This window comes from Ochotona princeps, chromosome 13 (assembly GCF_030435755.1).
Source record: "Ochotona princeps isolate mOchPri1 chromosome 13, mOchPri1.hap1, whole genome shotgun sequence".
Lineage (NCBI taxonomy): Eukaryota > Metazoa > Chordata > Mammalia > Lagomorpha > Ochotonidae > Ochotona > Ochotona princeps.
Genome location: NC_080844.1, coordinates 42,152,795 through 42,177,704, shown reverse-complemented (window position 1 = coordinate 42,177,704; position 24,910 = coordinate 42,152,795). Strand labels below are relative to the sequence as shown.

Sequence of the window (24,910 nt, the reverse complement as noted above, 5' to 3'; positions counted from 1 at the left end):
GTGTCTGGGCTACTGTAGAAATACAGGTCTGTGTTTATGACTGAGTTAACCTGGCATATGCTTTTGCCATTTTGTTGATTAGAGTAATCCCTGAATCTGAGACAACCACACCAAGAGACTTAGCTTTCCTTCTATATATGTAATGAACCTGCATATGTGCTAGGGTAGGATTGAACTAGGCGCATGTGGTGTGATGTCTATACCTGTTCTCACAGGCCCCACTGTTGAGCAGCAGGGAGAAATGGCTCGATCTGGAGGAAGAATGTTGGCCACTTTGGAACCTGAACAGGTAATCCTGACAGTTTTATATGTAACTTTCAGGGCAAGAGGATCAGTGCAGTGGCATAGCAGGCTATCCTCCTCCTGTGGCACTGGCATCTCGTGGGCACAGGCTCATGTTCCAGCTGCTCTGCTTCCAATCTAACTCCCTACTTTTGGGCTGGGGAAGAAGAGGAAGGTGGCCCTGGTCCTTGTGCCCCTGTACACACACGGAAAGTTCCTAGCTCCCGGCTTCAGATCACCTCAGATCTGGCTGTTGCAGCCATTTAGATAGCAAACCAAAGGATGGAAGACGTCTCTCTGTCTCTGCTTCTCTCTGTAAAATCTGCCTTTCAAATAAAAAGAATCTTTAAAATAAAAAACTTACCTGGGAAATAAACTACCTAGGGAAATTAAAAATGTAAAGATGTGTTCATGACTCAGAGTGCTGACCCTGTCTCATAGGCAGGTTATATAATTCATGCTACCCCTACCCCTCACTCAGCCATGACTCACTAATTGCAGTAACAGGAGTAGATTTTAAAAAAGAAGAAGAAAAATAGGAAGAAACGAATGGAGGCTGACAATGAGAGAGGAAGGAAAAAATAAGGAGAACCAAGTAGTGATGATCTTGGATTCAGGATCTGAGCAGGATTTGGAACTGTCAGCAGAGTAAATGTAAAAATCCGCGTGTGTTCTTCTCAGGGTAGCATATCTCTGTGTCTTTTCCATGGTTCGCCTTTCTTCTAGCGAGCAGAAATTATCCATCATCTGGCTGACCTGTTGACCGACCAGCGTGATGAGATCCTGTTGGCCAACAAAAAGGACTTGGAGGAGGCAGAAGGTAAAGACCAAACCATTTAGATTAGATGTCCTGGAGGACTTCTATTGTTTTCATGATTTGTTTTGCTAATAATAATGCTCGTCTGCCAAAAGACAAGCTTGTTGCAGAGAAATTTTATATTGCTCTCATTTGTTGGCAGCTGGTGTTAGCTTCAGACTGTATATAGTAACCTCTCTTTCTATACTCATACCTCCTCCACCACCACCCTCCACCCAGATGCTTTAGAGCAGCTGCCACTGGGGCTTTTCCATTTGCTACAGGTCATGGGCTCTCTCTGTGGCTACTTCAGGACAAGCAGAGAATTCCAAGAAGAACCCCATTGTTTTAGACATTCAACCAAGAGCAGCTTCATTGAGTGGGGTCTTCTGTGTGACCAGGCATTGCAGCAAGTACTTTCCAGGCAGCATATCCTTTAATCTTCACCACACAGTAAGCCATTCCTAGCTCCATTTCCCAGAGGACACCAAAGCTCAGAGAAGTTGCCATTTGCCTGAATTCTGTGGCCAGTGATGAGCCCAGCATTCCAACCCAGAAAGGACAATGCATGAGGAAGAGCAGCAGAAATTGCTGGAGCAGCTATTTGGAAAGGGAGTGTCAGGGAGGCTGTCTCAGTTCGCTTCCCAGCGTGAGATCTTTGTGCATCAGCACCAAGTGTGTATGTAAGTGCTCATGGAAAATCACTGAGAATGCTGAGCTCGTCTTGCAGAGAGCTCAGCATGCAGAATCTGCAAGCTCCTCACGCTCCTCTCCTTTTTCATCACTGTAAAACACTGGAGTTGCTCTTATGGACATTTGAACTTCCTTTTCTCTGAAATAAATATCCCTGAACTTTCTCTTCCAGGTTAGTATATTTCTTTCAGAGGAGTCTTCTGGGGTGTTCTCCATTACTGTGATTCCTGAAAACATTTTTAAAATATTTGTTTTTATTTACTTGGAAGTCAGAGAGAATGAAGGATCTTCCCTCCACTGGTTCTCTCCCCAGATGTCTGCATTGACCAAGACTGGGCTTTGTCAAAACCAGGAGGCCAGAATCTTATCCAGGTCTCCCACATGGGTGGCAAGGGTCCAAGCACTTGGGTCATCAAACACTGGCTTCCCCCGAACATTAGTAGGAAGATGGATGGAAAGCTGAAGTTTGAGAGAACTGGAACCATCATTCTGATGTGGGATGCATATGTGTAATTCATCGTGCACCAATGTCTGAAACATTTTGAACCATTGTTTAGAACTTTCTCTAGAGTAGATACCTGGTCTGAATTTGTTACCATTGGAAAATCATAAAATAGGTCTTGAGGACTAGATAATATCCAATTCTTTTTTGGTTTTTTAAAGACTTATTTATTTTAAAAGATTTATTTTATTTTTATTAGAAAATCAGATATACAGAGAAGAGGAGAGACAGAAAGACCTTCCCTCCAATAATTCACTCCCTAAGCGGCCACAATGGCCAGAGCTGCACCAATCCAAAGCCAGGAGGCTGGATCCTCTTCTGGGTCTCCCACGCGGGTGCAGGGTCCCAAGGCTTTGGACCATCCTTGACTGATTTCCCAGTCCACAAGCAGGGTGCTAGATGGGAAGCAGGACCACTAGGACACAAACTGGCGCCCTTATGGGATCCCAGCACATGCAAGGTGAGAACTTTAGCCACTAGGCTACTGTGCCAGGTCCTATCCATTTATTTTATCTAGGTAAAAGAGTTCAAACCCACAGAGACTAAAGCCATTGTTCATACTCCCACAGCTTGTTGGTGGCAGAACTCCTGATCTAAGTTGTACCTGCCTAGAAACAATGGCACAAAGTCTGGTGTGTTCATGAACATGGTACTCTTCCTTCCGGAAATTTATTCCAAGCAAATATTTCAAGAGAAGAAAACAGCTCTGTGTGAAAATAGATTCTTGGGCAAGGCAGTTTATTGCACTGAAAATCTCACAGCAACCTTAATGTCTGATAACATGTGTGTGGCTAAGTGCAGTAAACCTGTATAAACTCAGTGGAATATTTATCAGTAGTTAGAAATTATTTTTACACTGTGGAAAACATACTTGCATAGTGGAGTGAAGAGCTATAATGTAGTATTTAACATGCACAACAATTAAAACCTGGTTTCTAGCACATGGGGAAAAGTAAAGAAAATGAATTCATATAATTTGTAGAGTGGTGGCTTAATTTTTTTTTTTTAGTGTAAGATTAGTTCCTGACCTCCAGAGTGAAAAATCCTTTTGTTTATCTTGCTGAATATGAGTATTAAAAAGAAAGGAAAAGTTTTTGTAATCTCATCTCAGTTTTGACTGCCATAATAATTTGTGGTGGGCTTGATGTGGTGGCCTAGCAGCTAAAGTCCTCGCCTTGAACATGCCAGGATCCCATATGGGCACTGGTTCTAATCCCAGCAGCCCTGCTTCCCGTCCAGCTCCCTGCTTGTGGCCTGGGAAAGCAGTCGAGGACAGCCCAAAGCCTTGGGACCCTGCACCCATGTGGGAGACCCGGAAGAGCTTGTGGCTCCTGGCTTCAAATCGTTCCAGTTCTGGCCATTGCAGTCACTTGGGGAGTGAATCATTAGACAGAAAATCTTCCTCTCTCTCTCCTCCTCTCTATATATCTGACTTTGCAATAAAAATAAATAAATCTTTAAAAGTAATAGGAATAATTTGTGGTATGTGATTCCAAATGGTTTTTCTACATTTATGTGCAAGTATTTGTATGATTATACAAATGGCATTCAAAGATATGGCAAATGTATATGAGTAAATGACTGTACAAATGGAACATATAAACATGTACCTCATTTATATGAGAGTATCTTAGCACATATTCTCATATCTAAAGAAAATCTAGTTCATGAACGTAACATTTTTTCAGAAGAAAACATCTTTTATGACTGTCATAAGAGTTCTGTCATTATAAGAAGTAATTCTGTCATTATAAAAAGTTAAAGTAACACCAAAAGGTAAAATAGACTGAGGTCAGGCTGTTTTTGATGCCGGGTGCCTCCCTGTGCACGTGTGTACATGGTATTCATAACATCCAGGAAGTCATGCATGCTGTCTTGCAGCTTTTCACAAACTCTGTCCTAGTCAGCTTTCCATATTATGAAACGTAGGTAGTCATACAGGATTTGCACTACTGTGGCATAGCCCCCTGCCTCCATTCTTGGGTAACATCTGGCTTCTTCTCATTGTGAAATGCTCTGGTTTGGGTCCAAGCAGACCTCCTCACACAAATGATCGACTTCTGGCTCTGAGCTGGCACTGGCAGTGTGTTGCACACACCTTTGCCATGCTGGTGTGCTCTGCCATACCGCCCCCAGTCCCACACCACCACCCCAGGAAAGCTCTAGAAATAACCCTACATTGTCTTCCGGAGGCACCTCAGTTCCGTGTCCCTGCCTGACACAGCACCACATGGTCAGTAATACATCAAGATGTTCACGTTGGAGTCTGTGGCCTGCCCGGGTCCGCTGCTTCATCCTGTGTGTTCCCTCCTCTCAGGGCGGCTCGCAGCCCCACTGCTGAAGCGTCTCAGCCTCTCCACATCAAAGCTCAACAGCCTGGCCATCGGACTGCGACAGATTGCAGCCTCCTCGCAGGACAGCGTGGGCCGTGTCCTGCGCCGGACCCGAGTTGCCAAAAACCTGGAACTAGAGCAAGTGACTGTCCCCATTGGAGTCCTCCTGGTGATCTTTGAATCTCGCCCTGACTGTCTACCTCAGGTGGGTGTGACTAAGGGCCTGCCATAGGAGGGCAGGGCTGGGGTTCAGAACTGGAGGGAAGTCTCCAAGAGACAAAGAAAAGACCAGAAAGAAGGACGGAGAGGGAGAGGTAATTTAAGTTCCTGATTCTTTCAGGAATCCAGAGTAGGTCTTGCAATGTTCATTGAAGAAACTGAACTTACGGAAGTTAATATTCCTGTCTCACTCATCAGAGTGGGGCTGGGACTAGAGCCTAGATCTACCTGCCACACGGAGTGCATACCTGAGCACGTGCTGCACTTCACTCTCTGACCTCCAGGCCCTGCTAGCCGTCTGCAGAGCTGTTCATCTGATAGCTGACTTAACCCACATATGAAAGACCCCTTTGTCATCAGTGTCCCCAGTGACTTCCTGCACATGTGTGTTAGAAAATAGCTTTCAGTAGTCGGTGAAAACTGTGATGCAGCCCTCTTTAAGGAGGTCAACATGTCCCAGGCTGGGAAAAACAAGATGACATCGTGGGTGGAGGGTGGCCTTGCTTTGTTGCCCTAAATTTTCCCAGAATTCTGAGACTGTTTTCCTGCTTAGACTGTCCAGAAATAAGATACCAGCTCTTTCTTTGCAGGAGTTCTAAAGTTTAAAAAGGATATATGTATGTTTGCTTACAGTGAGGGAATCTCAACTGAACTTAACCTGTGGTCATGTAACAGAGTGGAGCAATCCACCATGGGGGGGAGGGTGTGGGGAGGAGTGGGGGAAATCCCAGTACCTATGAAACTAATACAATGTAATTGATGAATAATAAAAAAAAAATAAAAAGGATATATGTAGTATTTACAAACATACTGATTTTTTATTTGAGAGGCACAGAGAGAACTCCTCTCCCCTGGTTTACTCCCCAAATACCATAATGGTTGGAGCTGGGGAGGACCAAAACCAGGAGCTGAAAACTCAATCCGAGTCACCTTTGTGGATAGTAGGAACTCGGTCATTTGAGCCGTTATCTACTTGGGGCCTCCCAAGGTCAACATTAGCAGGAAGTTGGAGTAAGGAGCCAGAGCCAGGTACCAAACTCAGGCCTATAACATCTAAGCTGAATGTTCACGTCCAGACATTCTGCTCTATTTTAAAACAAAGAGCTGACTGGTGTGCCTCTTCCTCCCCAAACCTCCCTGTGCTCCTTGCCCAGCAAGTTATGCAAGGGTTAGCAGGACCCCTGGGCTTCCCAGTTGCTAGCAGCAGAAAAATTCCAGGGCTAGACTGAGCTGTGGGGACAAGTGCCACCCAGCTCCATCCCAAGTCAAGGAGAGCAATGCTGTCCTACAGAGGCAGCTGGGCGCCCTGTTCTCTGCCATGGGCAGGATAGGGAGAGAGGCTACATAAGCCTGACCACAGAACTCCAGTTACCTTGTTACCAGTGTTAAGAAAGCCATGTCCTTGAGTTCCTAAGTTCCAAGTGATTCTGTTCTGGTATCAACTCATCCCGTAAACTGTGTGAGCTTTGGGAGTTCCTAACCTCTTTGACCTTCAGTGTCTTTGTAAAGATGAAGATGAAATGGGTGCTTAATTCACTCTGGTGCTGTGAAGATGAAGCAGTCAGATAAAGTATAAAGTGTTCACATGTCTCTGTTTTTTCTCCCCTTTGATCTGCAGGTGGCAGCCTTGGCTATTGCAAGTGGTAATGGCTTGTTACTCAAAGGAGGAAAGGAAGCCACACACAGCAACCGAATTCTTCACCTCCTCACCCAGGAGGCCCTCTCCATCCATGGAGTCAAGGAAGCCGTACAGCTCGTAGGTCGCTAAGAATGAGCCCAGACAGGCCTGAGGGGCTGGGTCAGGTCTTGGGGAGTTGGCAGCAAAGCTCAGGTCACATGTGGCCACTGTACATTAGCAGGAAGGCACGACTGGAGTGGAGGCAGGTCCTTTGAGCTGCAGATGTTTGGTCATTGTGCGGAGCCAGATGGGCAGCTGGGGGCTTAGGAAGGCCACCCCATCCAGCCACACCCTGGCACTACCAGCAGGAATGTAAGGTAGATCTATTTTTTAGTGTGGCTGAAGCAGCTGGGCTATAGCATGAGGCCTGTATTCTCCTTGGGGACAGAATGATTGATTGCGCATAAATAGGATGAGATAAATTTTAAGAAAGCATGTCCTGTGCCGTCAGCACGTGAAGTATGAGACCATGCTGTTCCCACTGTGGCTATTATTCTGTTCCTTTTTTTTTAACCAACCACCATCTCATTCTCCTCACCTGTCAAATGAAATCTGACAAGTAACTGCTGTGATTTGTTGAGTGACATCAGTGACCAACGTACCTTGTGTCTGTTGTTTAATTCTTACTTCACCCCTACAAAGAAAATACCAACAAATTATTAGACCCGTTTTCTGGATCAGGAAAAAATATACTAGTTCATTCAGTCACGTAGTTTGTTAAGAATTGGACCTAAGGGGCCCGGCGGCGTGGCCTAGTGGCTGAAGTCCTCGCCTTGAAAGCCCCGGGATCCCATATGGGCGCCGGTTCTAATCCCGGCAGCTCCACTTCCCATCCAGCTCCCTGCTTGTGGCCTGGGAAAGCAGTCGAGGACGGCCCAATGCATTGGGACACTGCACCCGCGTGGGAGACCCGGAAAGGGTTCCAGGTTCCCGGCTTTGGATCGGCACGCATCGGCCCGTTGCGGCTCACTTGGGGAGTGAATCATCGGACAGAAGATCTTCCTCTCTGTCTCTCCTCCTCTGTGTATATCTGGCTGTAATCAAAATGAATAAATCTTTAAAAAAAAAAAGAATTGGACCTAAGCCAATCCAGATCCTTCCCTTTTTTCATTGAGGCCCACTTGTTCCATCATACCAACGTCACTTGGCTCCTAACAAGATCCTGAAAACCTGCTGCATTATGTGCTTAAAGATGAGAATTTGGGATTCTTTCCCTTAGTGTAGTTGTATCGGGAAGAGCACAGACTTGAAGGATTCAAATCCAGCTCTACCATGTTGTAGCTGCTTCTGCTGCTGTGCAGCCTTCATGATCCCTGTGCCCAGGTGTAACCTACAGTGCCCTGAACTTCCTTGGTAGCACTTTGTGCCACCTCTGGATTTCCAAAGTGATCTGCCCTGTGTAATGACTGAGTATCCCTGTCTTGTCATCCCTGCTCTTCTGTGAGCTCCGTGAAGGCAAACAGTGTGGTGCACCACACCAGGCGTGCAGAGCTTGGTGAGCGTTAGCTGGGTGAATTTCTGACACCCAGTATCACTAATTTAATCTTGTGTTTTAGAGGAAGTTTCACAGTGCCCACTCTAGTTCTCAGTCTGTGCGGGAAAGGAGAGAGACTGTTCCCATTACTTTGTCTGCCCGGAGATGTCATGCGTATCTTTTCTTCCTGCCTCCAGGTAAACACAAGAGAAGAAGTGGAAGACCTCTGCCGCCTGGACAAAATAATAGACCTTATCATCCCACGCGGCTCTTCCCAGCTGGTCAGAGACATCCAGAAAGCTGCCAAGGGCATCCCGGTGATGGGGCACAGTGAAGGGATCTGCCACATGTACGTGGACTCAGAGGCCAGTGTGGATAAGGTCACCAGACTGGGTGAGCTGTGTAGCAAAGGTGAAGGATTGCTTAAATCCCCTGTAACTCCAGATCATGTGATGGAAGCTACGCCTCTGCTCTTCCTCCCACAGTGAGAGACTCAAAGTGTGAGTACCCGGCTGCCTGCAATGCCCTGGAGACCTTGCTGATCCACCGCGACCTGCTGAGAACACCCCTTTTTGACCAGATCATTGATATGCTGAGAGTGGAGCAGGTGAGACGCATCCTCTGATCTGTGATTGCCAGGGACAGCTCCCACGCCCTTTATGGCAATTTAGCAAAGGCTGTTTCGGTGCATCTGCTGTGTGCCAGGTTCTGTGCTGAGTGCAGAGGTGAGGAAAGCGTGCATCCCTTACCCTGCCCTCTGGCAGCACGTGACACACAGGGCTTTACGGCAGAGTGGAATGTGTGACACTCACAGGGGTCAGAGGTGATGCCGACCATGTGGCAGCCTGCTGAGTGGGCTGTTTCTTGCAGGCTTTCGCCCAGGCAACAACATTGAAAGCTTTTGTTTCTGAGCACACATTCTTTTTTGGATTTTAGTGGCCTGTTCAGGAATGTTTTCTTTTTTTTTTTTTTAAGATTTATTTATTTTATTACAGCCAGATATACAGAAGAGGAGAGACAGAGAGGAAGATCTTCTGTCCGATGATTCACTCCCCAAGTGAGCTGCAATGGCCGGTGCGTGCCGATCCGAAGCCGGGAACCAGGAACCTCTTCCGGGTCTCCCACGCGGGTGCAGTGTCCCAATGCATTGGGCCGTCCTCAACTGCCTTCCCAGGCCACAAGCAGGGAGCTGGACGGGCAGTGGAGCTGCCAGGATTAGAACCAGCGCCCATATGGGATCCCGGGGCTTTCAAGGCGAGGACTTCAGCCACTAGGCCACGCCACCGGGCCCTCAGGAATGTTTTCAACCCAAAATGTATTCATACCCTCATTGAAACAGTTTTTAATTACCAGTATTGTACTTCATATGGTATTAATGGGGACACAGTCTGCATAGTATCCTCTTTGGATTGTGCTCCTACGGTGACTTTTATGTTGTAAACAGGCCACAAATAGTACATTTCAGATATAAATTTATGCTCTGTCCATCCTAAATTCATGATTGCAAGAAAATAGATGCTCTGAAGGCAAAACTTTATGCGCAGGTGCATTTTAAGTGTGTGTTTCCTCCCTTCTGTCCTGTGTCTGGAAAGGAAGGCCTCAGTCGGCATATAAATGTGGCACAATCTCCAAGAGCACCTGAAAAAATCAGGTGTAATGCTGTGGCACAAGGGTCAAGCTACTGCTTTGCAACATTGGCTTTCTTTATTGGAGTGCTGATTCAAGTCCCCAAAGGATCCAGGCATGAACCCTGTGCTGGGGGGTGGGACAGGGTCTCAGGGAACAAGGAGGCCTAAGTGGAAGCTGCTGTGTGACTGGGACCCTCAGAGATCAGCCTCAGAATCTTTAACATTTCTCCAGCCAGGAACGGAACTGGTATGAGAGCTGAGACCTAATAGAAACCCAGGAATGGGGCCATAGTGACAGATCACCACAGTCTGAGGGTCTCAAAAACCCCACCAAATACTGCTTCTCTCTAAGACTTCTCCAAGGTGTGGGGAATGAAAAATGCTCCCATGACACCTCCTCCTCTCCATATGGGTCCTGTGACTGTGTCGACATGCTCATGAGATGGACACAGTCAAGCAGTCATGCTGGTAAAACACCAGAAGTCAAGGACTCATGTCTGTAGCCCAGAAATGCCTGGTAGATTCTTGCGTTCAAAGGCCTGCTTCAGTCTCTGCTCCAGCTTTCTCAGGGGGCACATTGCTGGTGAGTGGCTAGGCAGCCTTCCACCAAAGGAAGTCCCATGGAGGGCGGGAAGATGGGGGCTGGTTCTCTTCCCCCAGGCCACATGATCTCCGGGCTGGGGTTTCGCAGGCTCATGCTGGGTCATGCAGGCTCTTCTTACTGTTGGATCCTAAAGCTTCTTTTTTCTACTTTTTTTTTTTTTTAACTTTTTCCATTTTTTTAATTATATTTTTGACAATCTCTACATAGTTAATTAGGGTAAAAAAGGTACAACGGCTACAGGAAAGTGGATAAAACTATTATTTCCATATTGTTTCCTTCATGTATCTTAGGTAAAGAGGGATATTAAGGGAGAAACCCCACCCAGTCTCCCATCCACCCACTCCAGGTTCCAGATGTGGGGCAAGCTCCGGGGTTCTTGCTCAAGTGGTTTTGATAGTTCACCAGTTATGAATTGCCGCCAGTCTCGCCACTCCAAGCACGATGAGGTCATTGAAGAATCCACTGATTGACATAGTTCTTCATAGGGTATAGGTTTGCCCAGTTTTTCACTACCAACATAGAGCTGAAGTGGTTGATTGACCTGTTCTGTCTTCTGTCTTTTCCTGGTTAGGGTTCTGAGTCCGGCATTTTGATTGGGGAGATCTCCAAAGAAACTTTGTCAGAGGTGTTCCCAGACCAGATTCTTGTATGTACTAGCAAGTACAGGGCCCGGCACAGTCCATTGCCCCAATCAGCTGGTGGTTGCAGTTGCTGGATTGGTTCTGTTTCCAGCCCTGTCTTCCACTGGAACCAGTGGGCATTGCAGTCCAGCCTGGTTCTGCCCAGCACAACTCAGCCCTCACAGAATCCAGTGGGAGCTGCAGCCTAGTAGGAGTGACCCACAATAACCCCCACCAGGCCCACTCCCTACCTTGGTTTGCCAGTATGTGTAGCAGACTAGTCCAGTCTGTCCCACATCCCATTTTCGGCTCTCATACATGTCAATGGATATTAAAGCCTAGTTCCATCTAACCCGTTCAACTATCCAGCCCTCACAGATGTTGTTGGGTGCTGCTCTGTCTAGCCACCCCAGCCCCTGTCCTAGTTTTCATGCCCTCCTGTGAGAGTGGTAACCCAAGAGGTAGGAATTTCCCTCCCCGGCCACTCCCACGCCCAGATTATGCACTCTCCAGGTGGTTCTGTGGTTTGACTTGACAGAACTAGCCCCCAGTGCCAGCGTCTGCCAGCTGATGCTGTGGCTAAGCCCAAACAACCCTCATCCACTAATTGTAGTTTGCACCAGTAGGAACAATCAGCCCAGCCTGGCTTTTCCCTGATCATGAGGCCCACAGGTGTTGTAGTCCTGCCTAGTCTGGTCTGCCCCATCCTAGCTCACGCTCTCCAGTGGGAGTAGCTATCCAGCAAGGGAACCCCCCCACACACCGTATTCCCCCTGCCGGCCCCGCCCCCTCTCTTCCTGGTTCTCACCTGTGCTGGTTGGGCGCTGCAGTCACATCCAGTACAGGTAACCTCACCCTCGCATTCCATAGTGTGCACTGGTTTTTGTCGCGACCAAACCTGGCTTGACCCACACTCTATTCCGGTGCTCGAATTTGCCAGCGGATGACGTGAACTGATTCAGCTTGGTCTGCCCCCAACCCATGCCAAATGTATGCCAGTGGGAAACTTTCCATGGCCTGTTCTGGGCTGTTTCCTATCACGCTTCTTGTGCTTACCTGCCGGGTCTGTGTCCTGCCAGAGGAGTTGCCCAGGTTCCTCCATCAGAACCTCTCTCAATGCCAGATTTTGCGCATACCAGGTGGTCCTTGAGCCAGCCCTACTCAGTTCACCTGCTGTCCTAGCAGGAACAGTGGCTTTTCCTGACTGGCCTTCAACCCAATCTGGTTCTTGCTGCTGGATGTTTCAGCAGCAAGCCACGGCTCATACATGGCTCAGTATGGGCTGAGACCTAGCCTAGTCCATCCCACATCTACCCTGGTCCTCCAGAACACCAGAAGGTGTTGGAGTCTGGCCCGGCTTGGTACGTCCAATCCCAGTCCACAGTTGTGCCAAGGGAGACTATAACCATATCCTGATCAGAATGCAGCCCCCATTCCAACCCACGTGCCCCTTGGTGGGAGCCTCAACCTAGTTAGGGTGTCCCCTTAGCTTCCCAACCAGGCCTGTTCCCAGCCTTAGATCTTATGCATGCCAGTTTCTCTGACTCAGCTTGGCACAGCCCCTCACCTGTCCCAACCCCTGCCTTAGACACTGTGGCTTAGCCTCCCTGACTCACACAGACCAGTAGGTGCAAGAGCCTAGCTCGGCATGACCTGTGCTCCATCCTGGTTTCTAATTTTACTTATGGGCTAAAGTTTGCTCAGTCCTGCCCGGTACATCCCATTCCATTACCAACTCACACATTGGCCAGCCGTTGGAGCTACTTTGCCCAGCTTGTCTGACCCCCAGGTCTGGTTCACCAGTGGGAGCCATGACTCCCCCAGGGAAGTTTCCCAAGTTCCTTCACTTGATCCACTCCCAGACCCAGTTCTCATACATGCCATTGGGTTTTAGACCAGTGTCAGGCATAATCTGACCTTCCATTTGGCCTTGTATGAGCTGGTGAACGTTGCAGCCCGGCCCACCCCACACCCTATTCAGGATGCACATTTGGGTGCTGCTGCCTTGACAAGTCCAGACTATTGCAGGTTCCTTTACCTGTGATTGATGGCAGGCTCCTTGGTCACACCTAGCTTAGTCCATTACCACCCCATCTCTTAAACTAGCCAGTGGGGCTAGAATTTCCACAGGGTTGGCCCACACATCCCCCACAGAATCTACCCCCAGATATGGTTCTCTGGTGTGCTGGTTAATGTTGTGGCCCTGCCTAATGTGACCGGTCTCCTGATCTACCATCATGTCAGGTAATAGGATATGATCCTGCTAGACAAGCCCCGAGTCTTAGGTTTTGCATGGACTGGTGGTGTTTGGTGGTCAGCATTGTTCAGTGATTACAAGTTCTTCAAAGGAAAAGGTACTCTATTATTGAGAATCTTCTTTTTTCTTGTTTTTAACATGGTTGCCCTGGGCTTACTCTGTTCAGGTGAAAATTCACGCGGGCCCCAAGTTTGCATCCTATCTGACCTTCAGCCCCTCAGAAGTCAAGTCACTCCGAACTGAATATGGAGACCTGGAATTGTGCATTGAAGTGGTGGACAGTGTCCAGGAGGCCATTGACCACATCCACAAGTACGGCAGCTCCCACACAGATGTGATCGTCACCGAAAACGGTCAGTGTCCACACGCCTCCGCCAGATGCTGTCTGCATTCTCTGCTTTGATGTCCAGGTGGTCCACCTCCTCCCAGCCCCTCTGGGCCAACGGGAAAGCACAGTGTGAATAACCTGCTGCTTATGCCTAGGACCACGTACACCAGATGCTTGGCTGAGTGCCCTCACAGCCGCTGTCACAGCTGCCCCAATGAGGGTGGTGGGATGGGATGATCAGCTTCACATGCATTGTCATCTCTTCCATGCAAGTATCCTCCTGGGTAGCTGGAATAAATCCATCCTGCAGCAGAAGAAGCCAAAACCCAGGGTTAAGTTAAGGGTGAAACCAGTTCTGCAAATCCATTCATTTGCTTCCCCAAGAAATGTGTTGAAAGATACTTCTGGGGGTCAGGCACTTGAGGCCCAGCAGTGAAGGTAGCCAGCATAGGTCTCTGGATAGACTTAGCATCAGTTTGTTGGGGAATCATAGCAGCGGCACCAATAGCAGCAGCCAACAAGGACTACACACTTAGTGTGTGCAAGGTTTCGCAGACATACAAACTCCCACGGACTGACTTGTTTCTTCTTAATCCTGTGAACCAGGTAATGTCATCAGCCCCTTTTTACTCAGGGATTACAGAAGGATTCAGACAGCTCATTATGCAGCTAGTTAGCCTACGTCCCCTCCTGTGTTTCATCAGTTTTCTTATTGATCTGTGAGGACAGCTTAGGAGAGGCTCCAAAGGGATCCAGATCTGGCCCAGATCTGTCACCAGTGGAAGTGACTGGGGACAGGGCTGTGCCCCAGGGAGTCTTCCTTAGCCGTTTTCTTTTTTACCTTGCAGAGAAAACAGCAGAGTTCTTCCTCCAGCACGTGGACAGTGCCTGTGTGTTCTGGAATGCCAGCACCCGTTTCTCTGATGGCTATCGCTTCGGACTAGGTAAAAAGACTGCTCAGGGGAGGAGGGCATCTCTGGTGAACCCTCTGGTCCTGAGAGGGTAGTGAGACAAAGACCCTCACCTTTATCCTCACATGCTTGGTCCAGATAAGTGGGAGTTATCTGAGCTTCCTACCGTGAGAGTCGTGCTCCAGCTATCAGACAGAGAGTTGTTTGACATGTGCGTTTCCATGGAGGTGCAGACACATGAAAGAGCTTGCACCTCCAACCTCTGGTTGCTCCCACTGCCATATGGGCAGTCCATGCTTGTCTTCATGCATACACTTTAGCAGGTACATGGCCCAGGCCCCCAAGAATGTTATTACTGCCTATTTATTCCTTTAGAGTCACAGCCAGGTTGCCTCAGGGATAGAAAACCGCTCAGCAAGAATAGGACAGAAAGTCCTAAGGACCAGCATTGGGGCCAGTGCTGAGGCATAGGGAATAAAACCACCATCCCAGCTGGCTCCACTTCCAATCCAGCTCCCTGCTAATGGCCTAGGAAAATCACCAGAAGATAGTCCAAGTGCCTGGACCCCTGCCACCTATATCAGAGACTCAGAACAAACTCCTGACTTTGGCCTTGCTGACTGCTGGCCATTGCAGCCATATTAGGAGTGAACCAGTGACTAGAAGATTGATCTCTCTCTCTAACTCTTTCAAATAAAGAAATTAATATTGAAAAAAGCAAAACTCCAACATAACAGAAATGGGGAACTAAAAATAGGAATGGCTAAGAGTAAGTAAAACTCCCCGAAATAACCTTTAACAATTCAGTGAAAACTGTTCTTCCAGGTAGAAAAAATTCAGAGGAATTATAATTTTAATAGGAAGTAATTCTTGAATATTCAGCTCCCATATGGGACACCTGTGTGACAGACAACAGTTTAACCCACTGTGCCATAATGCCAGCACCTTGGCATTTCGATTTGATTATTGCACCGCTTATTTGATCTTTTTTCTCTGTGGCCGTGAAAAGGAAGAAAAATTTTTTTAATGTTTATTTTCATTTGCAAAGAAATCATCCTTCTGCCGGTTCACTCCCCAAATTCCCATAGCAAAGCTAAGTCAGGACAAAGCCAGGAGTTGGGTACTCCATCAGGCTCACCCATGTGGGTAGCAGGGGCCCAAGCCCTGGAATCATGGTCTCCTGACACCCAGGATGCATCAGCAGGAAGCTGGATGAAAACTAGAGTAGTGGGACTCAATCGTTTCAGTATGGAGTGCAGGGTCCCAAGTGGAAATTCAGCCTACTGTGGCACATTGTCTGCCCGACACCGTACTTTACAGGGCCAGGGTACATACTAGTCGGCTGAAAATCTGGGATGGAAGAGGAACAAAGGGCAAATCATGGCTGAGTTACTATTCCTGTGAAATGGCGTTCATGACCATGGCAGATGAGCAGCTACCAGGCTTCTGGTGCTATACTGAGTACATCACAAGCATTTCCTCACCTACACCTACAACATGGATTCTGTGATTGTCCTCACCTTCCAAATGGGGAAGAAAAAAAAAATGCATGAGAGATGAAATTGGATGCCATGTCCAAAACCCTTTGGTTTCTTTGCTCAGAGTTTGAATTCCAGGAGCGTCGTGATCCTTGCCTGTCAGCGTGTGCATGCCCTCAGGCCTCTGCAGTTGCTGCTCTCCCTGGCTGCGGCACCTCATGCCTGATCCCTACCGCCAGCTCCTCAGCATTCAGGCTCCAGCCACTGGTACCTCTCCAGGGAGGCCCTCCATGAGCCTAGCATGTCCGTAGCTGCCCACGTAGTCTTTGTCACAGCCCCTTCCCTGCACTCAAGCAGCACCTGAAACTGTTCACTTAGCTGTCCTCCAATTATCTGACCCCTAGAGAATCAGGTCCACCTCCTAGTCACCTCTGGGTCACCAGTGTATTACCAGGACCCAGTGCAGTGCCTCATACATGGTACATGCTCAGGGCAGCTGTATTGGATCAAGGGACCCTGCCTCCACCATTCACAAGTCAGCGTGCTGAGTCAGTCCTAGGAAAACACCTGCTGCCCCCTTCCTGCCACCAGGAACAAGAGGAAGAGGGAAGCAAACAGTGACCCTTTCCAACATTCAGTTATTGTCTCATGAGGGCTATGCGCTAGGCCTTCTGGCTTCCTATTTAAAGAGTGTTTGAGGATATGAAGCCCCCATACCAAACATTGTTGTACACCTCAAATGCATCAAAATGTCCATACACAGCACACAGTGGGCCAGAGACAGCTTTCCCAGCATCGCCAGAATGGAAGCCAATGTGTGCATTATGTTTGTGAAGAGGGTACATGATGCTTTGTAGTGTCCACAGAGGCTCCTGCCAGGGACCAAGGGCCTCTAGCTGGCTGGGAGAGGAAGGGATAGGGGTCGACAGAGGCTGCCACGTGCCAAAGATAGAGCCCTGTGGCTGTTGGCAGGCGGGTGGGAAGCAGAGGCTGGGAAAGCCGCATCTTGATCCTTGCTCTCTCGCAGGAGCTGAAGTGGGCATCAGCACCTCACGGATCCACGCCCGGGGACCAGTGGGGCTTGAGGGACTGCTGACCACCAAGTGGCTGCTACGTGGGCAGGACCATGTGGTCTCAGACTTCTCAGAGCATGGAACCCTGAAATATCTTCACGAGAACCTCCCCGTTCCCCAGCGAAACACCAACTGACACAAGCTAGGGAAACCCAACCATGTTCCCAGGGGAACCTGAACTTGTGTTGGTCATCTCAGGGGAGAAGTCAAACACTGACTCTCATCCAGCTCTCACAAGGGCCCTGCAGTTGGAAAATCCGCCTATGTGCCCTGGGCTTCATTTGACAATCCTTGTCTTGAATTCCAGCTCACCTCTTGTGGTTTTTGTTGTTGTTGTTTTGTTTTAATAATTCCTGCGAATTGAGACTTGATTTTGCCCAGCCTGGTTCCCTGGATGATAGAAACCCAAGGCTGGACTTGCCTGCACATAAAAGGCAAAGGAAAATCGCAGCTGCTTTTTCATATGGCCTCAGTGAGGTAACATCTCCCTGGGCATTCAGTCGGTACCAAAGCCCTTCTTTCCTAAGAAGACCGTTCACATTTCACATCCTTCCTTTTACACGCCATCATCCTCACAAAGGAAGAGTTGGCAGCCTGGGAAAGGGACATCCTTCTTTAAAGCATTCTTATCGGAGGCGATCACAAAAGCAGTCAGCCTCGTCTCGGCCGGGAAGCGGTGGGTCTGTGTTTGTGGAGAGGAGGAGCAGTCCACCTGCCTGTGGCTGTCCGCTGTGATGCCCCCGGACCCTGGGCAGCAGCCAACAGCAGGTGCAAGATTCAGGGTGTTCACCCAGCAAGAATAACAGCGATGCATGATCCTTTTGTATGAATTATTCTGTCAACCTAGCCACTGCTTCTTCCTAATTAGAGGATTATTTTAATATTTTTGGATTCTTCTCTCTCTCTCTTTTTTTTTTTTTTTAGAAATAAAGTTCTTAGGAAAAAGCAGGCTAATGGAAGTTTTCTCCCTTATGTGTTGTCATCCTCTTTATCCTCCTCACTCTTGTGCAACCCTGCTGCCCCCATCCATAGGCACGGTCTGTTCTCCAGATGCGGCCAGGGAAGACCATCTGCCTTGGCGGTGTGTGGAGGCTCCCAGGGGGAGGGATTCAGGCTGGGAGAGAGGAGAGGAGAACAGGACAGGAAACCCCTGAGCTTCCAGTGTGGGCATGGTGAAGGTCCGAAAGTGGAGGATATGTGCCACAAGAGCATGCTGTCTCTGTGTCGTATCCCAAGGCAGTTGGCCAGGTGGCCAGAGGCCCCAGGCACGGGCCCCAAATCTCTTGGGATGTAGCTAGCTCCATTCTCCCAGCTCCTCTGCTTGTCTTGTTGCCTTGAGATCACCTGATGGCTGTAACCCTCTCCCGTGCCCCCACGGAGCTTCTCCTCAGGGTCCCCTCTGCCTGGCAGTCTAAAGTTGAGAGCCCTTATCTCTGGAGGCCCTTGCAAAGCAGTGAGCACCTCTATGCTTCCCCTTGTGCTCCAAGGACATCTCATGAACCCCAGGAATCAGTGTCACATGGAGCTTGTGCCCAAGTTGTTTGCAGACACTACCTCTCATCCAGACCCTTACATGGAATTGCAAGCCACCCTGCCCACCCTGGCCTCTGAGTGGGGTCCTGGCATAGCTTGCCTGAAAGGGCAGTAAGCAAAGTGACTGGAGCAAGAGTCGGAAATAGAAAGTGACCCAAGACAGCCAGAGCCCTCAAAGAAGACTGGGAGGATGGGCAAAGCATGCAGTCTTGGTGCCTGAGAGAAGTGTACCATAGGAACAGCCAGTGGATGGAAAGTCCATATGGGGACTGATGCAAGCTGATATCCCCTGAAGGTGGAGAGGAACAGGTTTGGGGAACAAGGAGTATGTCCACTTGGGGCAGAAGATTCATGCTGCTCAACAGGAAGCTGTTACGGTGTCGTCAGCTGGCATTGATCTAATCCTCACTGGAGCCACAGTTCTTCAGGCGTGGGGTGTGAGTGGGTCTGACCTGGCAAATACAGGTAAAGCTCAGCCATCCATCAAGGCACATTTCATATATGCAGAAACCTCAGCCTTAGTTTCCACAGGGACCATGGGCCATCCATGTTCTCTGGTTTTTGTGTTTTTTGTTTTGTTTTGTTTTTTCCCCCCACCAAAAGAGGAGATCCCTAAGAGGAAACCGGAAGGCAGCCACTTACACAGCCCACCTTGGCAGTCTGCTAACCCTCACTGGCTTTTCCCAGCTTCAGAGGTGATATAACTGTGGCACAAAGCAAACACTGAATAAGGAGAGATGGTTTCCTGCCATGATTCTTCAGTTACCCGGTGTGTGCTTGGCTCTGTGTTCTGTAAGAAACCGGAAGTGTCTGCTATTCCTCCTGACATAATCTTGGGAGCCAGATTTTGTTGTATCAGCCACATCTGATCAGCAGAAGCCTAGCCTTGCCCTGTACATGAACAATGAGAAGAGTCAAGTCTGATCCCACCTGGCTTTTGGTTGTGGCTGCAGCAGTCAAGACCCTAACTTGAGCCTGAAGAAAAGAAGGGGAGTCCAGGTGAGTGGCGTCACCTGCCTAAAAGAAGAAAGTTGCTGCTGGGGTGGCTGCAGGCGAGCAGGGCTGCCGGCCGTGGGGTGGGAGCCAACAAGAGACTGGGTCCCTCAAGCACTGCTGTGGTAGATTATAAAATAGGTGCGTGTGTGTACTCTTCTCAATTGGGTAGTCATCTAAATCTCCAAGCAAACAAAGGCTTAGTATGTTTGGACAAGGCATCTGGAAATCTCGTCTGGCAGAAGTTTGAAATCTGCTAATCCAGTCTGACTTTAAGTGCACCTGCAGCAAAATATTTCTGGGTAGCACTTGCTGTCCTGTTATGAACAGCATCTCAGAGCAGCAGCAATCGCAAGAGATGTTTTCAGGTACAAACAACAGAAACCTTAGGTCAAACTAACAGGGGAAAATGTATGTTATTTGCCTTCATGTCCGTGAAGTCCAAAGGTGTGGTTCAGGCAAGTCCTGACCAGGACTGTGGCTCTGTTTTGCTGCAGATTTCTGGAACTTGGTGGTTCTCAGACTTCCGACTTCAGAATCACCTCCAGAGCTTATTCACATGACTGCTAGTTCCACAGATCTGGGAAGAGAGCAGAAAATTTTCGTTTCCTTTGTTGTGTTTGGCATAAATATGATTTATTGTTCCTTTGTTGTGTTTGGCAGTAAATATGATTTATTGTTGCTTGTTACAAGGAGGCGACCACAGAACAGTGGAGGCACTCAGTGAAGAAGTGCCTGCCACTTGTCTAGAGGACCAGGATTGGGGATGTATTTGACCCCACAGCCATCACAAATGAGCCACTTCTCAGCCACTAGATCTTCAAAATCGCCTTCATTAGACTTGGTAAAGCCCTGTTTCTCTGAGATGGATCTTCTGGCAACCAAAAAACTTGAACTTGCTCCTTGTTCTGCAGCTTGCTGGATGGACATGATGGCCTGGCCTATGTGAACACTGGCCGTTGTTTTCTACAGCTTTCTAAGCGCATTGCCCCTGTCCCCACCACCACCTCATTCTGGAGTCTAGATTAGGAACAGAATGGGGGCAGAGGCAGGTATGTCCGCTGTAAAGGGCTGTCCCTGAGGTCCCATAGGACAACGCGTAAAGGCAATAGGCTATGTACAGCACCAAGGAGTCTGCTCTTTGCAACCCGCCGGACGCTAGGCCTGAGCATTTTCACTTTCAGTAAGTTTCCACGTAGTGCTTCTACCACCACCACCATTTGTCTGGAGGCCGTAGGTTGGGAGCTACAGCTCGGGATATCCACTGACATTAGCTGACATTGTGATTGGGGTGTTGAGTGGGATCAACAAACTGTTTCCTCCTTTCCTCCATTAAGCAAAAATCCCAAGCTCTACTCTAATTAAAGTGGCCTGGATCAGTCCTTGTAGTTAACATAAATGAGGAGTAATGCTGCAAGTAATAGGAAATCCAAAGGACTAGGGCTTGAACTTGACAGGAGTTACTTTTTCTCTTGTATAAAAACGTGTAGAGGAAAGCAGCCCAAGGCCAGTCAGGCTGCTTTTGATTTTTGTTCTTCTACATCAGAATGAGACCCTTGCCCAAGTGCTGGTGGCTTTCTGACCATTAAGACTCAGGTCCTGGCAACAGCAAGGAGGGAGAATCACAGGCCAGCTGCTCATATCTAAGGGACATTTCATTGGCTTGATTGGAACGGGCTCTGGGCCTCCCTGTTGACCAGGGTTTTGGAAAGTGTAACGTTTTTACCTGAGCTCATGGCAGGTAAATATGATTTTGTTTATCTATATGTAATATGTATAATATAAGCTATATATTGCATATCTATATATACACATATATATGATTTTATATATATATGGTTTCTATTGGTGAGGGAGAAGGGAAGTTGGATTGGATAGGAAGTTTATTTTCAATCATGGAACTGAGTGTGGAATCCTTTCACCTAAACAATGTGGCTGCTATACAGTGAGGAAGGGGTGCAGAGAAGCCAGAGGACAGCCACCTGCCCCAGTACACTGACAAAGAAGTAGTGAGAGGCAGATGTGACAATATGCACTCTAAGGACTTGTGCCGCCATCTGTACCAGCCCTAGCCTGGCTCTCCCAGCTCTGCCACTGATGAGTCCTGTAACCTTGGGCAACTAACTTGAACATATGTGCTTTAATGTCTGCATCCATCTTGGGTCACCTTTCCATTTAGATGGAAGAATGTGTCCATCACTAAATTGCAAATGAGCTAAACAAGTTGTTTTTCCTGTCTGACACCCACAGCCGTCCAAGTCTGGTAGACATTTGAAAATTAAGCCCAAAATCTGACACACTTCTTGAGACACACACAAAAAAACTACATCTAAAAGTTACCAGATCTGTTGGCCTCAGTTTCATTATAACAGAATACTGGAGGGGCAAGTAAGGTATACAAGACACCCCACACCTGCTGACCCAAAATGTCAGGGTAGGGCAGGAATAGGAATTGTTAAGGCATTCATGGATTCCTCACCCCACTTCTGCCATTGCAAGTCACCTGGCAGTTTTCTTTCTCTCCCATTATGAGTTCAGAAGTAGGTAGTCCAAGACTGGCTAAATGGCTTCCTGATGCAATCAGGAACACATATGGTCCTGATTTTCACCTGGCATTCTTGCTGTGCCATTTCCGTTGTGCAGTGATGGTTGCTCCACCTTTGCACCCGTGTCTCATCTCTGTTCCAGGCAGGTGTGGTGCAGCTGACCCAAGACACATTTCCTGGAAGTCCCAACTACCGGCTTCCACTAGCACCCCATCAGGGAGAACTGCTTCATGTGCACACCTGGAAAACTAGCTGCAAAGGAGCTGGGAAATATAGTTTTATTGTCAGCACATTCCGGCATGAACGAAAGTCTTGGTCTTCATAAGGAAGAGGAGAGGATAAATGTTGGGTAAGCATCCAGCAAGCAGTGTTTGCCGCAGTACTCCTAATAACGTTTGAACAGTAGATTTTTCTTGGAAGATCTGGTTATTTCTTTGAGCTGATGGTTTTGTACTGCGGGTTTTGTGGGAGAGAGCTAAATTACTGTATGAGAGATGGAGAACAGACAAAATCTCTGGACAATTCTGAAAAGAACAGAGTCATGGGCAGTGCCGATATAGGTCAGGATACAGACTGATCAGCAGAAAGGCTTGGGAAAGCTTAACCAGCAAAGAGTAAAAAAGCACTCTGCTTTGAAATGATGGCCCAATAGGGTTGTTATGGTCTGAGTGTGACTTCTGCCCAAATTCACATTAAAGACTTAACCCCAAGGTGGTGGTATGTTGAGAAAGAATTTAAGGGAGATAATTCAGTTAGAGGAGGTTGTAAGGTTGAGGCCCTCTTGATGAGATTAGCATCTTTATAAGAAGAGACAGCAGAGGCTGGGCTGGGTTGGTCAGCAGCACCTGCCAGCATGAGCTGGAACTGGGGGCAGACCAGACTGGGCTTGGCTAGAGCACTTGCTGGCATATGCCAAGGTGAGATGAACCATGCTAGACTGCGCAGCAGCACCCAGCAGCACATGTAAGACCCAGGTTTGGGGGGTGCAATCCCAGTAGGGATATGTGAGGACTCGCCTGCTGGGCCATTGCTCCTACTGGTGAGCATGAAAGCCGGGAGTGGGAGCAGACCAAGCTGGGCTGGGCTACATTACCAATTGGCCTGCATATGAAGCAGATTGGGGGAGAGCCAGGCTGGGCTAACTGACTGAATCCACTGGTGCAGGCATGAGCCAGAGTAAGGGCAAGCTGGTTGGGCTTTGCCACAGCATCAGCTGGAAAATGCTGGGACTGGGGTCAAGTCCTGTTTAGCTAGACTGGAAAACCACCTAGAGAGTGCAAGATCTGGGGTCGGGAGTGGGTCCTGTAGGAAAACTGTGGACTCCTCTCTGATGAGCTGCAGCTCTCACTAGTGAGCACAAGAAACAGGACTGGTGGTGGGCCTGGCTAGACAGGCAATGGCACCTGCTGGCATGAGTGAGAGTGGATGGTGGAGTGGTTGGATTGAGTTCGGCTTTAATGCCCAATGATGTGTACAAGAGCTGAATAGGATGTGGAACAGACCAGACCAGTCCAATGCACATGCTGGCAGCCACAGGAACCAGGGCTGGGGGCTGGCCCAGAGGAGGTTACTGGAAATCATTCTGACTGGGCTGCAGCTCCCAATGGTGAAGTGGGAGTCAAGTGTATAGTGGGCATTATTGGGCTGGGCTATGGCACTCATTGCTTTGTGTAAGAGACAGGGCTGGAAATAGATCTGACCTAGCAATTGCAACTCTCAGTGATGCGTGTGTAGGCTGATGTTGGTGACAGAATGAGCCAGACCCCGTATTGATGGGCACACAAGGGGTCCAGTCTGGGATCACCTCAGATGATAATTTTTTGAGGAGCTCCCCAACTGAACTGCTGGACTCAGAACTCCAACCATGGGGAGAGTGGCAGGACCTGGGATCTGACCACGGAGTGCATGTGTCTGAACGGGGCCTCCTCAGTTACTGAAGAGGGTGTAGTGGGCAGCATACCCAAATGCACATGGAGGATATGGCAGTCCATTGTAGCTTGTGGAGGACATCTGGTGCCATAGCCGAGGAAGGAGGGCAGAACAAATCGGTCAACTACCCCAGAGAAGTTTGACAGCAAATTTCTGGGTGAATAGAGACTCTGAGATGGACTGTGTTCGCCAGTGGGACTTGGAAGGATTTCCTCAACCTTGGATCGGCAATATCAACAACATGTCAGAACTATTGAAACCACTTGAACAGAACCCTCGGAACATCCTCCACATTAGGGACCCTGGGATATCACTGGGTGGCCATTCCCCATCCCTGGGTGCTGGGGAGTTGGGAGGCTAGGTCTGGCTTTTCTCCTTATCTCTCCCCTCCCCCCAGATATAGGAGGAAGATGAGGAAGGTGTGGAAATAGTGGTCTCACATGCTTTACCCTAGTCCTTGTCCCTTCCCACCCTCGTCAACTATGTAAACATTTATCAAAAATAAAATTTTAAAAAAGAGATTGGGGGCCCGGCGGCGTGGCCTAGAGGCTAAAATCCTCACCTTGAACGCCCCAGGATCCCATATGGGCGCTGGTTCTAATCCCGGCAGCTCCACTTCCCATCCAGCTCCCTGCTTGTGGCCTGGGAAAGCAGTTGAGGACAGCCCAAAGCCTTGGGACTCTGCACCCATGTGGGAGACCCGGAAGAGGTTCCTGGTTCCTGGCTTCGGATCGGCGCAGCACCGGCCGTTGTGGTCACTTGGGGAGTGCATCATCAGACGGAAGATCTTCCTCTCTGTATATCTGACTTTGTAATAAAAATAAATAAATTTAAAAAGAGAGAGAGATTTGGCCCTGTGTGGTGGCCTAGTGGCTAAAGTTCTCGCCTTGAAAGCACTGGGATCCCATGTGGGCACTGGTTCTAATCCTGGAAGCCCTGCTTCCCATCCAGCTCCCTGCTTGTGGCCTGGGAAAACTGTTGAGGACGGCCTAAAGCCTTGGGACCCTGCACCCACATGGGAGACCTGGAAGAG

General features: G+C 48.6%; 1 protein-coding gene and 1 pseudogene across 2 annotated transcripts in view; one reads left to right on the top strand and one right to left on the bottom strand.

Moving 5' to 3' along the window:
* Positions 1-17,598, top strand: part of ALDH18A1 (aldehyde dehydrogenase 18 family member A1) — a 43,883-nt gene extending 26,285 nt beyond the window's left edge. For both annotated transcript variants that reach the window (XM_058671311.1, XM_058671309.1), the window contains exons 10-18: positions 216-289; positions 1,009-1,102; positions 4,591-4,811; positions 6,444-6,581; positions 8,175-8,370; positions 8,463-8,584; positions 13,253-13,439; positions 14,263-14,358; positions 16,831-17,598. In XM_058671311.1, the coding sequence (XP_058527294.1) occupies positions 216-289; positions 1,009-1,102; positions 4,591-4,811; positions 6,444-6,581; positions 8,175-8,370; positions 8,463-8,584; positions 13,253-13,439; positions 14,263-14,358; positions 16,831-17,012 (1,310 nt within the window). In that variant the 3' untranslated portion in view covers positions 17,013-17,598. The remainder of the gene's footprint in view (positions 1-215; positions 290-1,008; positions 1,103-4,590; positions 4,812-6,443; positions 6,582-8,174; positions 8,371-8,462; positions 8,585-13,252; positions 13,440-14,262; positions 14,359-16,830) is intronic.
* A 2,873-nt stretch (positions 17,599-20,471) lies between these two features.
* Positions 20,472-20,557, bottom strand: LOC118759488 (small nucleolar RNA SNORA70; annotated as a pseudogene).
* Positions 20,558-24,910: the final 4,353 nt, after the last annotated feature.